This window comes from Centropristis striata, chromosome 19 (genome assembly GCF_030273125.1).
Source record: "Centropristis striata isolate RG_2023a ecotype Rhode Island chromosome 19, C.striata_1.0, whole genome shotgun sequence".
Classification (NCBI taxonomy): domain Eukaryota; kingdom Metazoa; phylum Chordata; class Actinopteri; order Perciformes; family Serranidae; genus Centropristis; species Centropristis striata.
The window spans coordinates 26501218-26518897 of record NC_081535.1 but is presented as its reverse complement, the minus strand read 5'-3'; the positions used below and the strand labels follow the sequence as shown (position 1 = coordinate 26518897).

The 17680-nt window shown below is 39.0% G+C and overlaps 1 protein-coding gene across 3 annotated transcripts in view; it reads right to left on the bottom strand.

Moving 5' to 3' along the window:
* Window positions 1–17680, bottom strand: part of LOC131992044 (WD repeat-containing protein 7) — a 162745-nt gene that overhangs the window by 37937 nt on the left and 107128 nt on the right. For all 3 annotated transcript variants that reach the window (XM_059357387.1, XM_059357388.1, XM_059357389.1), the window contains one exon: window positions 9192–9419. In XM_059357387.1, coding sequence (XP_059213370.1) covers window positions 9192–9419 — 228 coding nt within the window. The remainder of the gene's footprint in view (window positions 1–9191; window positions 9420–17680) is intronic.

Sequence of the window (17680 nt, the reverse complement as noted above, 5' to 3'; positions counted from 1 at the left end):
AGGCCATACCAAAAAACGTAGTGAGATTCATAATAATGCAAAGAATCCAACATGCAGAATGGGTGAGGTGTTAGCATGATGTGACTGAATCAGTGATAGGGGGGTGAACTTTGACCCTAAGCTGGTGCTCAACACCATGTGAGCAAACAGCAGAAAGAGCCAAAATCAATCATGTTTTCGTTACACATCAATATGCATACAAACAGTGGACTATAAATATCCACTGTGATGTAGGGATGAATGAACTTTGACCCTCAGTGAGTGATTAGTACAAATCATCAAGACCACCAACAGAAAACCATTACAGGCTGAGCTATGACTTTTTCTCAGTTTTGGGACAAAATCCTCCTATGAAAATCATTACTCTAAAAAAAACATTTTACTGTTGCTTTTACAAAGACTTCAAACATTTGTTGTACACTGTCTGGCGTTGTAACAGCTTTAGTTTTTGTATTTTTTTGCTGACACTTAAAAAATACAATAGGGATGTATGATTTCAGAGAAAATCATATTATTATTTATTATTCAGGTAATTAAGTTACAGCCAATAAATACAGTTGATACAGAATGCTTTGCACCATCTGTTACCTGAAGGACAGTTTTGGAGTTTTAAGTCTTTATTTTCGCACTTTACTTTATGTTTTAAACACTTGTGTTCAGAATGTTGAAATGTCTGATTATGACAGTGCATTTCACTTATTTGCAGACTAATTTTTGTTCTATAAAATCCTTTAGGTTTGTGTTGAGTATTCCATACATTGACATGTTTGATTTTATGGATAAAATCAAGATGTTTAATTTTATTATTTGGCAAAATGTTTATTTGTATTTTTTTTTTTAATGTGACCTATTAAAACTCTTCTGTGTTTTTACAATAGTGATGTCAGTTAGGTGTGGTTAACTTTTCTTGCATCACTAATATTGTCATATTTTACACTAAAACAACAAAATCTATAGTTATCTGCAGTGGCTGAAAAAAATCCATATTGTGCGTCCCTGAATAGAACACCAGCTTTTTGGAAAATATAAAAAAGCAGAAATAAGGAGACTTAAATGAGGGTACATAACTTGTAGCATGCATGTTGTCCGATATGATATTATTGCGATTTTAAGCATTTTGTGATATGGTGAGTATTGCCATACAATAGATTGAGATTTAACTGTTTAACTGCATTTTGTGTCCCGAAAAATAAATTAAATCAAGAATTGTTTTGTCAAATAAGAGAAAATTCTCAGTCTGTTCATCTCACTTCAGTCTTTTTATTTCTCCACAATGAGAGTCAAACCCACAGACTGACCAACAAAGTATTCAGTCAAACTGAACTGATATCAAACATGTATGGACGACAACAACTGCAACATTTTATCAAACTTTCAAAAACTTTAAGCTTCACTGCTTTGAATTTGTTTTTGAATGAAACATGAAAAAGCCAAACTTTGCAGCATTATTTCGACACCTTCCCAACAAGATACTGTACATTTATGTGTAAACATGTAAAAAGTCCTGTTAGCAAGATTAGAACCAGAACTATTTGGACCACACACAAAATGTTGCCTCATTTGTAACGCCTCACCAGCTTACGACACAATTTCGCTGCAAGGGAAAAAAGTGCGAGCAGGTTTTTACGAGGCCCCTTGTTTCTTAAGTCATGGACAAATTTATTTCTGTCCACCCTTTTGCGAACTTTGGAAAGCCGCAGTCAAGTTTTTTCAATTTTAAAATGTAACGCTCCTACACATTGCTTTGTACAGTAAAGTGTGTGCGTGCGCCGACAGGGACTTCATGGTGCATTCGGTTGCATCTTGTCAATACAGGAGAATTATTTTAAATAACAGTCAAACTAAACAGAACTGATATCAAACATGTATGGACGACAACAACTGCAGCAATTTATCAAACTTTTAAAAACAACAAGCTGCGTTGCCCTCAATTTTTTTAATGAAACGTAAAAAAGCCAAACTTTCCTTAGATCTTCTAGTTTCATATGATACCAGTATCTCCAGTATATTCCTAAGAGTGAGCCCGCTAAAGCCTCCTTGGCAGCCATGAATTGATATAATATTGCCATGCAAAATATTGCGAAACTATGCTGTATCAATTTTTCCCCCCACCTCTAATGTTAATGTTATCCTTGTGATCTGTGTTGTATAAAATTCGATAAACACTATTTGCATAGTGAGCTGCCCTGCTGATAGGAAATCAACTAAACATTAGTTTCAAATAAACTGATAATCAATAAATAAACTGTGTAGGTGGCTGTGTGGGAGGGCGGACAGGGGGCAGTATGATTTGAGGGTCATGGGACAAAAGGTCACCAGTCAAATTCAAACCTCTGACATTGTAAATATGTGTGTACGTGCTCTTCCCACATTCAAACCGGGGACACCCCCAGCATGGGCCTCTGAGGATATGAGGTCAAAGTTCAATGACAGTGACTGTGGGTGGGCAGGTGTTTGTAATGAACCTGCACAAAGAAGCCTCTATTATCATTTTTTTTCTCCTGGACTATTAAAGATGGCCGTTAACAATCAGTGCTGTAATTGGCCAGATCGAAACTCAAATTTACAACCCCTCCCCTCTCGTCAGGGAGCAGGAAGTGAGAGAGGTCCGGACTCGGGTCCATTGCTCACGCTGGAAGTCTTTGTTTAAAGGCAGGCCCGGACCCAAATGAACCAATAGCTATTGACAAAGCATCAGTTGGCCATAATGAGCTGTTAGTTAGAGCAGTAAACATGTCACATTAACACCGAGAGGGTGATTAGAGCAGGAGGAGGAAGAGGAGGAGGAGGGAGGGAGGAAGGAAGGAAGTAGGGATGAATAAAGTAGGGAGGGAAGTAGAGAGTGTGAAATAGTGACAGATTGGCAATGTCTAAAGTTTACCAGGCCGAGTCGACCACTAACAGGCTTTCTACTTTCTACCCTCCACCCCCTTTCTCTCTCTCTCCTTCCTTCCCTGTTTGAGCTTAAATGAGAGGTGAAGGTAAATCAATGTTGGGGACTTGGTTAGTGGATGCGAGTCGTATCAGACTCGCTGCAGGGAAGGGGAGAAAGAAAGAATTTTAAAAAGCAATACAATAAGAAGAAGACGGATTGAGAGTTGGTATGGTGAGTGAGAGAGGGAGAGACTACAGGTGCATCTCAATACATTAGAATATCATAGAAAAGTTTATGTATGTGAGTAATTCAATTCCAAAAGTGGAAATAACACATTATATTGGTTCATTACACACAATGAAACATTTCCCATCTTAATTTATTGAAGTTGTTCTAATTATAATGATTGTGGTTTACATTTATTGAAGACCTAAAATCCAGTGTGTCTCAAAAAAATTTAATATTACAAAAGAACAATTTTAGTATGTTTAATATGAAAACGTTGGCCTCTGAAAAGTATGTCTATCTATATGACTCAATACTTGGTTGGAGCTGTTTGACTTGAACTACTGGAAATTGACTTTTACATGATATTCTAATGTATTGAGATGCACCTGTAAGAGAGATGCTGTGACTGCTGTGAATATGCATATTATAAAAATATAATGAAATATAATAAGGTAATGTTTGGTCAGTTACCACTGCGAACATGAAAAATAAAAAGCCATCTGTTTACTTGCAGGGAAACTGTGACAGAATATTTGATGTGCTCACTGATAAACTTTTGTTTTTGTTGATATACACTCAATTGGAATTGTGTTACTTTCAAGGTTGTTGTTTTTTTACGTGTTTCACAGCTTCACAATTTTCTTACTGGCTGCTGTACTTTCATCAACTAGTGCTGCAGTTAGTCTCTAGTTAGGACAAGTTCCAACTTTTTTCTGGTTTTATTTTCGCTAAACCTTACCTAAAAAATCGTGATAATCGCGAAAATGCAATATTCACCATATCGCAAAATGCTTAAAATCGCAATAATATCGTATTGTGACTCAAGTATCAGGGTAAAATGGTACCGTGGGGTCTTTGCTGATTCACACCTCTACCTATAAGGGTATGTAATGTGTTTATATACTAATGCTTGATATACATTTAATACAGCTAGCAGCTATCAAGCTATTGTAGGGGTCTTTGCTGATTCACACCTCTACCTATAAGGGTATGTAATGTGTTTATATAATAATGTTTGATATACATTTAATACAGCTAGCAGCTATCAAGCTGCTGTACTATACCTTGGGAGGAAGTCCTCTCTTGTATACATCACTGTATAGGTTCCATTTTTTACATAATGTTTGGTGTGTGTATATACACGTTTGTGTTTTGGATGTATTTTGATTGGTTTGATATGTCACATGCATTGTGGGTATTTCAGATGGAGACTCACTTCCATTTAAATCCTTCTGGAAGCTATTAATTGTGCATATTTCCCTGTTCTGTTGAGACCAAGATGAAGCCAATACTGAAAGGTTTAAGAAGCTTTTAATTATAACTCATCCTGCTAATACAGTCATGGAAAAAAGTATTAGACCACCCTTGTTTTCTCCTTGCTTTCTTGTTCATTTTAGCTGATATCTAGCCATTTTTCATGGTTTTCTTGATAATGATTTTGGTTATTATCAAGAAAACCATGGAAAATGTCTAGATATCAGCTGTTAAATTCAACTCTTATGAGCTATTTTTGTTGTTATCATTACATTTGTCCAAACAAATGTACCTTTAGTTGTACCAGGCATTGAAATGAACAAGAAATTGAAGAAAACCATAGTCTAATCATTTTTTTCATGACTGTAGATGGTCATGCGAAGATTTAGCTACCGTGGTGAGGCACTTGATTACATAAAAAATATATAATCAGGAATGTCTTAACTGTCGTCTGACTGACTGCCCCAAAATTACTCTGGATTTTATACAAATTTAAAGACAAAAATTCAAATTAATATGTAATGTTTCCATGCACTGCTGCTGTGAGAATATTAGTATCACTAGTGTGCCATATTAGTTATTAGTAATGTTAATGTTTTAGACTAGAATTAGAGTAGAGAGTATAAGATAATCAGTTCCAGCAAAGAGACTAACGAGGGTCAGTTTCCATCACCTGCTTGTCCTTGTAAAATTTTCTATGATCGAAAGTAAAACTCAATTTCCAATCTGCTCTCATGAATGTTTTAAAATGCCACCGTTCACGGTGAACGGGCCTCAGAGGGCACTCTAGGTATTTTGACATTTACTGTGAGCAATATTGTCCAGAGACGACACACAGATGTACAGTTTGTCTCTGTTATCCTGTCCAATCACATTCTCCCTTCCCTCCGTCATCATCTGTCCTTCCTTCCTTCCTTCCTTAAGCTCCATCTCCCCCTCCACCTTCCCTACATTTCCCTCCTTGCCATATGAAAACATCAATCTATACTCTGCTGTATAGACTACTGTACCCTCCCTCTCTCTGGGTGGACAGCTCTCATTCATCACACACACACGGGGCTGTATGCCAACAACAACGATCCATCTTTCAATTTCATAACAGAGAGAGGAGAAGGGGGAGATGGATAGTGGAAGGAGGGAGAAAAACAACAGACTGAATGAGAGCTGGGGAAAAACAGAGTGAAAAGAAAAGAAGGATAAAATGGGAAAAAAGAGGCAGGAATGACACACGTGAGAAAGAAACAGTGGAGAGAGAATTAAACACGTCCTCCACCACAAGCTTTTTATAGTCATCTTTAATAGTCTGATCAAGCTTTTTATTAGGTAATAACACATTTTACAGGGTTCAGCTATTTTGCGGGGTCAGTTAAAGGAGAAAGCTGCCACCCTGACTCCACAGAGCAGCCAGTTCAGTTAGTAGAAACTGTCCTCCTGGAAGAACTATGACATCAATCGTTTGTTCAAATACCTGAATACGACCTATGCTTAGGTCAAAGCGACAAGGACCTCCAGAGCAAGGTGAGTTGTGACTGTTGTCAGGAATGGTGGCAGGAGAAGCATGATGTTACAGCTCAAAACCCTGGTAAAGAGGAGGTCAGGGTGGATGGATGGCTCCACAGTGTGTGAATTTGACATTGGAGACTGGTGTTTGTTCCCCGATTTCCATTCCCTGGGACATATCGTCAAAATGGCATTTCTTGAGGCAAGCAGCGAAAGCCTCCAACAGCTTTCCCAAATAAACATGATCAATCATTTCAAACACTTGTCTCAGAGTGTGACTGAAAGTAAACACAGAAAGTAGCTGCCTGGAACGGCCATTACGGCTAACTGCATAGGGATTAGTTGGTCCATCACTGATGGCTGACAGTCATCGACCAGTGAGCCCAACACCCCGCCCTGTGTCACACCAACAACGGGGTGCACGCTTGTGTTGGCATTTATTGTGTGCCAACACTTTTCCCCAAAATCAGGTTCAAACAAATCCAGAGTAAAAAAATAAATAATTAAACAAACTAACTTTTATGAACGCACTGAGGGCTACACGGTGGTGTGGTGGTTAGCACCTATGCCTCACAGCCAGTGTTGCCAACTTTGTCGATAGATTTAGCGACTTTTCGGACCCCCCATAGCAACTACTTTTCAATAAAGGGACTAGCGACAAATCTAGAGACTTTTTTGGTGTTATTGGAGACTCGTTCATACTCTTCTTAACGAGCAGCGGGTGCTGCCGGCGGCACCTCCCTCGTCCCAAAGTACTCACAAGCAGCTCAGTCCTCCCGCAGGAGTCTCTCCCAGCTGCAGTTCCTCCCAGCTGCAGTCACAGAGCCGGAGGGGATGTTAACACCTTAGCGTCCAGTCTGCAAGTCGCTCGAAGTCGCTGCTGGCTAGTCAGTGTCTCTTTTGGGTCACTTTTGCCGGTCCCAAGCCCGGATAAAGAAGGAGGGTTGCAATTGTGAGAGAAGACAGTGCACTTGCAGTTCCAAACATATTTGGGTGTTTTTTACTCACTTTCTGTCTTTCCCATGACATTATTCCTCTCTCCTAGAGCGTCCATTACAAGTACATGCACATGGTCAATCATGCAAATTAGGCGATGACGTCATTTAGCGACTTCTAGCGACTTTAAGGACAGCCTCAGGCCTGTTCTCCCCGTGTCAGCATGGGTTCTCTCCCGGTCCTCCGGCTAACTCCCAGTCCAAAAACAGCAGCTTAGGTTTAATTGGTGACTCTAAATTTCCCGTAGGAGTGAATGAGAGCGTGAATGGTTGTCTGTCTCTATGTGGCAGCCCTGTGAAAGCCACTGTGACTTCTTAATGCCAATATAAGATTAAACATGATGACTTTGAGAAGTTTGGTTTATTCTGCTGAGTGAAAAAAAAGTATCTTACGGGATTACATTGTCGAAATGATACCCAGCCAGAGGGGTCAGGGAGAGGTTTTAAAAGGGTTGAACTCTACTCAAGGGGATCAATTAAATCTTGAGTTGTTTTCATTTAATGACATGGGCTTGGGGTCTGTGTGTGTGTGTGTGTGTGTGTGTGTGTGTGTGTGTACGGTCAGTTGACACAGGTGCGCTGACCACTGTGTTCAGGGCCAACATCACGCTCCACAGTCTATCAGTGAGGCTACAGGCTCTGTCGCTGGGCGGACGGCCCCAGAGGCAGCCAATCAGAGGTCGGGAGCAGCAGGATGGAAGAGCAGCTCTGCTTAGTGCAGGTTTGATGCCCACCAAGGTCCAACGCTGCAGGCACAGCGTGGCACAGGCTGGGCCCAGTGAGCGTGTGTGTGTGTGTGTGTGTGTGTGTGAGTGTGTGTGTGTGAGTCAGTGCCAAGCTCCTTAAGGTGTCAAGCTTGGTAGGTGAAAATCAATCCCATCTCTCCCCTCACCTCTAATCCAACACTGAACTTTCTACTTTGTCAGTTGTGTAGTTCGGAGTTTAGAAAAAAACATGATTCTGGACCACAACAGAAACCACTGAATATCTGAAGGTTAAATTTATGAAATGTATATTACGGTAACAGAATATATAACAACAGAGTAATTGTTCTGTATGAAAAAAGAACATATTGTACTTCCAATTTGATTATCTTCTAAGTTGGTACTTTCAAACACAACTGCCTCACATGAGACAACAAGAAGTCTCATAATAAGTTTTAAGGTTTAAAGTAAGTTTAAAGGCGCCTGAGAACAATCATTTAAAGTGTCACAGGTTTTGTGGTGAACAGGATGCCTCCTGAGATTATAAAACCATGCGAGAGTTACGAGATCTTGTGACTTAGGGCCTGTTTACACAACGCTCTTGGGTGAAAACAACAAAATACTTTATCAGATATGCCTTTCGTTTAGATGGTGTCATCATTTTTGGGGCTTAAAAACACGGACGGCTGTGACTCAGTTGGTAGAGCGTTTGTTCAGTAACCGGAAGGTTGGTGGTTCGATCCCCGACAATGGCAGCTACATGTGGAAGTATCCTTGAGCAAGATACTGAACCCCAAATCGCTCCTGATGCTGCGTTTATCGGTGAGTGAATTAATTCCCAATGGTGGCAGGTGGCACCAGTGTGCCCTGGTAGCCTTGTCCACCAGTATGAATGTGTGTGTGAATGGGTGAATGAGGGTAGAGTGTAGTGTAAAGCGCTTTGGATAAAAGAGCTATATGAGAGCAGTCCATTTACCATTTACAAAAAAATGAAACCACCCTCCAGAGTGGTAATATTAAAAATGCTTCACCGTTGTGTTTTCATCAAAAGGGGTAAAAAAGTAAAAGTGTCTCTCATCATCAACAACAACAAACATGTCGGACTATTTCCATCAGTCAGACATTCAAGTTGCCCTAGCAGCTCTGATAACTATCCAGGAGTCATTTCAGCAGTTAAGCAGAATTATCACAGATAATTAAACAGAACAGAGAGGTGTATTAATTACCCTGGGCAATTTTTTGATACACCAATTCGGCAGAAGTGCTTCACAGTACCACCTGGCCACCTGGCTGCATACTACATCAAATTTCACAGACATTTGCGTCATCGTATGGATGCAGATTTCCCCCGAAAGATGCTCGTCTAAAGGCGGAATAAAAAGTGAGAATGCAATGCCACTTTTGCGTTTTCTGTCCAGATCTTCTCCATCTAAACATGGCCTCATATACAGTCTCCCATGAGAACAGGTGACGTTTAGAGATGTGTTTAAAGCCTCAATAACACCAGTAATCATCACACATAAAATGCCCTGGTGCATGCTGGGAGGCCTCCCTACATGCCTGCCTCAGGACGCTGTACATTTGTGTAAACCCAGCCTGTAAACACATCAATAAGAGTCTTATCTCTGTACTTACATGTGTGTCTGGCCAGGGAGTAGTTGGACGAGCCTCCACTGGTCAGTCCGAAGCCTTCAGGTGCCTGTCCGCCTGCCCGGGCCCGAGCCAAACCCTTTGGAGGTTCAATCTCAGCACCGAACTCAGCGCCGATGACCCCCAGCAGCACGATGGCGGTGGCTTGTTTGCGGCGCTCTTCGTACGAGTTGGAGATCTTCTTGGCGTTTGGTGGAAGGTTGGACAGACAGCCTGGTGGAGAGACGGAGAGAGAAGTTAACAGAAGAATCTCACCGTGGTCCCTGCTGGTTTAGCAGCCTGGTCTAAAGACAAGGTGGGAAATAAAAGAACGCATTTGTGCTGCGTCGTTTTTTTTTGGCCTCCCCTGCAGCACCAACCACTACAGCCCCAATGCACTAGCAAAACCAGATTAAAAAGTTGATTTTGCCACACTGGCACTCTCCATGTCGGTCGAACAAACTACACTCACTGAAGAAGACCTGAAGAGGTGATGAAAGCTTTGGAACTTTGTGACAGGGCTATGTATTGGCAAAAATCTGACAATACGGGGATTAATTATACTGCAATATATTGTGATACTGTAAACTGTATAAAAAAATTAAAAAAAAATTTTAAAAGCTCTTTTTTTAGCTCTAATTTTACAAAAACTTTCATTGTATAATAAAGAAAAAACATACAAATCAATTCTGAGTAAAGGAAGTTTACTTTTTTAAGTAATCAATTCATAAAAAACACATAAATAATAAGAAAACTTATACAACAATATTCAAGAATATTAATTTCATTCATATTTTCTGACAAATATATGTCAAAATGATAATAGATTTAAAAGTTATTAATATATTTTAGTTAAATAAAAATCCTATTTGTACCTTTAATGTACATGTTGACTCCCTTTGCATTTGAAGTGACTCCAAACAAAATGTGAATATCATAAAATATAATAACATTACATTCATACATTAAATTCACTGTATAACATGGTTCATTAATGGCCGACTATATAGTTCAACCAAAGAAAAATAACAACAACCAATTCATATATATTCAAACAACAAAAGTCAGAATAATTGAATTTGCCTCATGTCCAAATCTGCCTCCTGCAAATATCAAACATCATGAATGTAAAACATAAAAAACTGCCAACAGCTCCATCTAATGTCCATAAGGGAACTTTATTAAAATGCAAAGCTGGAACACAGATCTGCCTGCTGCCTTTAACGCACTCTGTTGTTTCAATGATTTGCTAAAAGTAGATCATTTAAGAACAGTGCAGTTCATTTTGAAGGTGGGAAGATGTATTTTGTTTCTTCCTTTCTCCTGACACTTTCAAAGATGTGTTAGCTGAATAGAGAGTGTGGGGGACCCCTGTTCTTTTTTCTTTCTTTTTCTTCCTTTTCATGGTGAAAGGTGGTTAAAAAAAACAGCAGGCCTGTGAGTCTCCAGTGAGCCGATAACAACTGAACAGGCACACTTCTATTGTCCCGGTATTAACCATTACTTACACACACACACACGCAGGCACACGTCTTATTGTCCCGCTGAAAACCTTTAGTCACAGTGCAAACACACACACACACTTACACACTTACATACAGGCGGTCATGTTCACAGACCTCTGGAAGGCTTTTGGACACGTGCAACTGGAAACCTTTTTGTTCTGTATGTGTGTGTGTGTGTGTGTGTGTGTGTGTGTGTGTGTGTGTGTGGGCGTGTCGGCCCATTGTGTTCACCAAGAAGACCCCAAAATAACCTCTTTTGTGTGTGTGCGCGTGTGACAGGGGCTTCACAGTGGGGAACTGCTGCAGCCCTGAGACGAAAACACAAGTGTGTGTGACCAATAAGTGTGTGTGTGTGAGTGTGTTTGTATGAGTATCGCAGTGGGAGATGAGAGCTCCTTACACCCCTTGGATCAAAGGCCCAATAAGGACTACATAAAATCTGTGTGTACGTAACAACCACACACACACACACACACACACACACACACACACACACACACACACACACACACACACACACAATCCCACTGCCTCACCCTCGGATTCCTCTTTCTTATTTTCTCTGTCTCTGGATGAGCGAACACAGCATTGTTATGGATTTGAATTGCAGGGGCAAAAGCACTCCATGCACACACACACGGACACACAGACACACAGACACAGACACACACACACACACACACACACACACACACACACACACACACACAAACACACACACACACACACACAGATGAATAGAGAGTATTAGTGAGTGCTGTGTGTACTTCCTGTTGATCTTGACAGAGCTTCTCTTCATGTGTTAGATTTGTTAACGTCACATGATCCTCTGTGAGTAGACTGATTACTGAAAACTACAGGATGCTGAGTTGTAACTGAAAACAGGCTATATAGAAAATTATGGAATTCCAGTGACATATACTATTCAGTTTACTTTGTGGTAATTTAAATTATGTAAAATCATTATAATTTTAGGTAATCGGTTAATCATTAATTTATGAAATTACATTTTTTTCTATTAATAAACCATTTTAACCAATGTGACATGTTTAATGCAAATTTAGAGGAGTGTCAATCAGGACTTAAAGAAATAGATTAAGTTGACACAAATATAATTGGTAAACTTAATAACTTATTGCTTATACAGTTAATCACTTTCACCATTTATTGTAGAAAGAACTGTAAAAACAAGTAGTATCATCAGAATTTGAACTTTCGTAATCCTTGAAACGATCAAGGATTACGAAAGTTTCCTTTAGAAAAAGTAACCAAAATGAAGCTTCAAATTGCCAAAATTAAACTGTTTGGAATAACCAGATCCTGTTAAAAATATTAAATTCTATGAGGTCATGATTATTCTGCTGAGACGAACGTTCACATGACTTATATTCACTGAAAATCTGTTTACACAGAGCAGAGAGGAGAGGACAGGAGAGGTCTATGAGTAGATGTACAGCATGTGGAGACACTCCTTATTTTTTCAATATTCATGACACTAAAGACAAGACAAAAGTGTTGTACATATAATATATCATTTCATTTTATTTCAGTTTAAAAAAAAATTATCTGAGAATTTTTTTTGTCTTTGTTTTATAATTTATGTCATTATAACTCTGTTATTCTGCACAAAATACACAACAGCTGCTCAGCTGGATGGATGTCAAGGGATGAACAACATCAAATGTATTGAAATATATATATATATATATATGCGTATATATGTGTGTGTATATATATGTGTTTCTATGTATATGTATATGTATATATATATATATATATATGTATGTGTGTGTGTTAACAGCAATTAACAGATCATCAATTAACCATTGACATTCCTTGTTTGAAAGCAGTGGAATGACACCATGACGTCATGCACCACGGGTGGATCAGATCTGACATCGCCTGAATGTTAACATGAATATCAGCCAATCACATGGCAGCCACTCAGTGGATGTAGGCACGGTGAGGACAAGCTGCTGGAGTTCGAAGCGAGCATCAGAATGAGGAAGAAAGGTGATTTAAGTGACTTTGAACGTTGCATGGTTGTTGGTCTGAGTATTCCAGAAACTATTAATCTACTGGGATTTTCACAATTTATAACCATCTCTTGGGTTTACAGAGAATGGTCTGAAAAAGAAAAAAAATATGTGAGCAAAAACGAAGCTGAACACTTGGTATTTTGCAGGAGTGTTACCATCACTGATTTTGGAATACACAGCTGTGATTCAAACATATATGTAAAAAAAAAAGAATTTAAAAGACAATTCTATTTTAACATTTGATCCACTGTGTTTGTCCCTGGGTGTATTTTTCAGACCTCAGGAGCCCCCTCCCCCCATATTTCCATATTATATCCTGGTGCTTTTTATAATGAGATTGCTAAGGGCCAGCTGTCATTTGGAAAAAGGCCCAGCGGCCGGCTCTGATAAATGGATTACAGATGGCATCCATCCCCGGGCCAGACTGGGCCAGTAGATAACAGAATTAGAGATAGACTCCCAACCAGAATCACTAAAAAGTTGAGATTTAAAGTAAAGAGAGGGAGGGAGAGACAGACTCAGACAGATGGAAGGACTATCTGCAGCTTTCAGCCATCTAGGTGGGAAGAACTACTAAGTGTAGTAGTTCCTATTAAACTGTTAGAAAGGATTCATTTCTGACAGCATTTACAGAGGATGAATGGACAGTGTGTGCTCTGAGTGTGTTCCCTGGACGGTAACTGGTCACATCTTCTGAAGCCTGATTGGATGAGCTGAAGATTATTAATATTCTTTTTAGGGCCGGGACTCGATTAAAAAAATTAATCTAATTAATTAGAGGATTTTTTATAATTAATCGAAATTAATCGCATTTTAATCGCATATAAATATTTGACCTGAGAACAGTGAGAAGAGTTTTTTCACATGGATTTTTAGTATACCATTGAATAATGACTGAATACATAAGCTTAAGCAACAAAAATATTGTTTATTTTTGTTCAAGTCCAACAGACCAGTGCAATTTTTGCCATTAAGTGTAGCAATAGCATATTTAGAAATATAGTACATTTCATAAATTCAGGTAGCCTATAGGTAGGTAGACCTTCTGTAAACTATAATACTTTGGTTTTTTAAGTAAAACACAATCCATGCTAGCTACCACACTAGCCACTAGCTGCTATATGTTTTGCATTGAGGTGATACTTGAGGCTCGATGTGCTGCGGTGATATGTGAATTCCTTGTTGCATAGCAACACAACCATGCTCTTATCGACGCTTCCATCCGTTGGTTTTTTGTAACAAAATGTCCCATCATCCACGGGGCCAACCAAAGGTCTCATCAGCTTCTTCCTTCATGTTCACTGTGGTTTGTTGTTGTCTGAACTCATGAACGCTAGTTGGTGCTCCAGTATAATCGGTCCGCCTGAAACTCATCCAGTGAGAAACGTTCCGCGGTGCAAAAATAAGTGCGATTTAAATGCGTCAATTTTTTTACGCGTTAATTTTTGTGTAATTAATTAATCTTAATTAACACGTTAAGGTCCCGGCCCTAATTATTTTATTTGACAACTTCCTGACAAGAGAACCTGACACCTGATGGTGCCTATAGATTCCTTAGATCGTCTAGTTTCATATCATACCAGTATCATACAAACAAAAATGGCAAAAAATACTGACGGCCACCTGAACGATAAATATTGATAATTGGCAGCTATGGATCGATATATACAGTCATGGAAAAAATTATTAGACCAGAATGGCTGGTACAACTAAAGGTACATTTGTTTCGACAAATGTAATGATAACAGCAAAAATAGCCCATAAGAGATTAATTGAAGAGCTGATATCTAGACATTTTCTATGGTTTTCTTGATGATCATTTTGGTAATTATCAAGAAAACCATGGAAAATGTCTAGATATCAGCACAATGTTTATTACATGTTTATGACATGAACAACTTGGGCTGCATCTCAAATCCATCTTCAGGCTCAGCTTGTACTACTGACCTGCTATCTCCCCCTAAAAATCCACTGCCCACCCTGAAATGGCTCTATGGTAGGGACTGTCCAGCTGACATACACCTGATGAAAACTTCTGGATAAAATCATATCGGGGGGACTCTGCTGATTCACATTATCATGCAATCAAAATCTTTAAGGACATTTATCTATTATCTTTATTTACTATCTGGTTGAAATACTCGAAATAGTGAAAAAGGGCAAATTCTTCTTTACATACAAACCAAACAAGGTAACACTTTAGATTAGGGAACACATATTCAACATTAATTAGTTGATTATTAGCATGCAAATAAGTGACATATTGGCTCTTAATTAGTCATTATTAAGTAGTTATTAATGCCTTATTCTGCATGGCCTTATTATACAAGCAGTTAGACATTAACTAAGAGTTTTCTCTCAATAACCTCAGAATTATTGCTTATTAGTAGTAAGTAAGGAAGTTGTTGTATATGAGTTATGATCTTAATATGCTTTACTTTGTATGGACTTTATAAGTATCTACATAGCAGTGAACGAAACCATGGAAACGGCAAATAGCCACCTTCTCCAGACCTTTGACGTGACTGGTGGCTCCTTTTGGATGATTGGAGGAGGATTGGTAGATTGTAATGTCAATCATTACTCTACAAAGCGGGTCACTGGTAGACTAACACTAACAGCGCAAAGTGATCCGCTTTGTAGAGTAATGATTGACATTACAATCTACCAATCACATAAAGTAAAGCATATTAAGATCATAACTCATATTCAACAACTTCCTTACTTACTACTAATAAGCAATAATTCTGAGGTTATTGAGGGAAAGCTCTTACTTAATGTCTTACTGGTTGTATAATAAGGCCATGCAGATTATGGCATTAATAACTACTTAATAATGACTAATTAAGAGCCAATAAGTTACTCATTTGCATGCTAATAAGCAACTTATTAACGTTGAATATGTGTTCCCTAGTCTAAAGTGTTACCAAAAACAAATATAGGAAAGATCCAACGTTTAGTTGAAGTGGTTTGTAGGTTTACACCAGGATAAATATGGGACAACTAAAATGAGCCACAGATAATAACCATGACTTCCTGTTAAATGTGTGGTACAGCCATAAAATAATCTCAGACCATTTGAAGCCGTGTAGCTGCCCTGAACTTGTATCATTTGTATATTTCAGGTACATCACTTCCTGCCTGTGTACCTGCTGCCTCTCGGCCCGCGTGGACGCACTGATTGATTTTTGAAGCCTATCGATCTGCTTCCTTCACGACCGGCAGATCTATTATAATGACATTGTATCTAAATCCTATTTGTTGGCCAACCTGCTCCCAAACATAACCCAATAAACTAAAGAGGGACGGAGGAGCTCGCCTCAGCTCGGCTAAATCTTCATAAAAACCGCCGACGGATCGGGATAAAAAGGCTTTCTGACTGAAATGACATTATCCATAGAGGAAGGAATCTATTAAAAAGAAGGCAGGATGGTGTAATGCAACAACCTGTGGAGTCCATTCAATCATAGGATAAATATGGACGTGTCAGAAGAAAAGAAGAAAAACTGAAATGCTACCGAGAAGAAGAACTCTTTCACCTTTAGGAAAAGTTGAAATGTGTGCACATCGTTATCTTTATTATTGGGATTCACTGTTGCCTTGACGTTTTTAGATCATTTTTGTTTTATAGACAGAGAGAGGTTTAATATAGAGACTAAGAGAGAAAAAAAGGAAGTGACAACGGAGCGAGAGAAAGAGAGAGACAGAAAGAAAGACAGAAAGAACGAAAGTCAGAAAGACAGAAAGAAAGACAAAAAAGAAAAGAGACAGTCAGAAAAAGAAACAGAAAGAAAGACAAAAAGAAAGAGACAGACAGAAAGAGAAACAGAAATAAAGAATGAAAAAAAAGAGAAACTGAGAAACAGAAAGAAAGAAAGAAAGAAAGAAAGAAAGAAAGAAAGAGAAACAGAAAGAAAGAAAGAAAGAAAGAAAGAAAGAAAGAAAGAGAAACAGAAAGAAAGAAAGAAAGACAGAAAGAACGACAGACAGAAAGAAAGACAAAAAGAAAGAGACAGACAGAAAGAGAAACTGAGAAACAGAAAGAAAGAAAGAAAGAAAGAAACAGACAGACAGACAGACAGACAGACAGACAGACAGACAGACAGAGACAAAAAGTAAAGCATATATAAGTCTCAACTCATATACAACAACTTCCTTACTTTTCACCGGGTTTTTTTCCGGAGGTTAGGGTTAGGGATATGACTGTCATTAACTTGCATTGTAGCGAAATCCGTGTCAGTTTCACGGAAATTTGAGTTATTCTGTGGATATTCCACAGATTTTGAGTTAAGCGAATCCGTGGCTATTTCACGGATTCCTGTGAGACCATGTTCCATATCGAGATTCAAGTATCGGTATAAAATTGTATCGTGGGACCGATGCGCTGATACACACCTCTATTATAATTGTATATTTATTTCCGTTTTGATACAAACTGTACATATCTTGTTTTCTATTACCCCGCCTAGGAAATCGAACCAACAACCTTCCCAACCATTTGCTTTGAAGCTGCAGCCCAACTATCTTCCCATGATGCACCTCCCCTCTGCCTCTATTGGTAATCAATGGCAGACTGGTAAAACCTGATCACCAGGGACTGAGGGAGAGGATCAATAGCAGCAGGAAACTGATGTGAGAAAGAAAGAGGGAGGGAGGAAAGTGAACGACAGGCAATAAAATGCTGTGAGAGAAAAGATCCAGCCAAAAATGAATATACGAGAACTCAGAACAGAAAGGTATGTGAAGTCTTTCAATGCCTCTCAAAAGTTCCATGAAACAAAAGAGTGGTGGTGTTGTGGGGGAGGGGAGAGTCTGGGGTAAATACTGTCCTTACAGCAAATGTCAGGAGACAGAAAATCTGGGGGAAATAATTGAAAAACACAATTAAGTTGATAGAGAAAAAAGATTTGAGTCCCGAAACGGTGGCTGCCCTTCCAACCGGGCCGAGTCC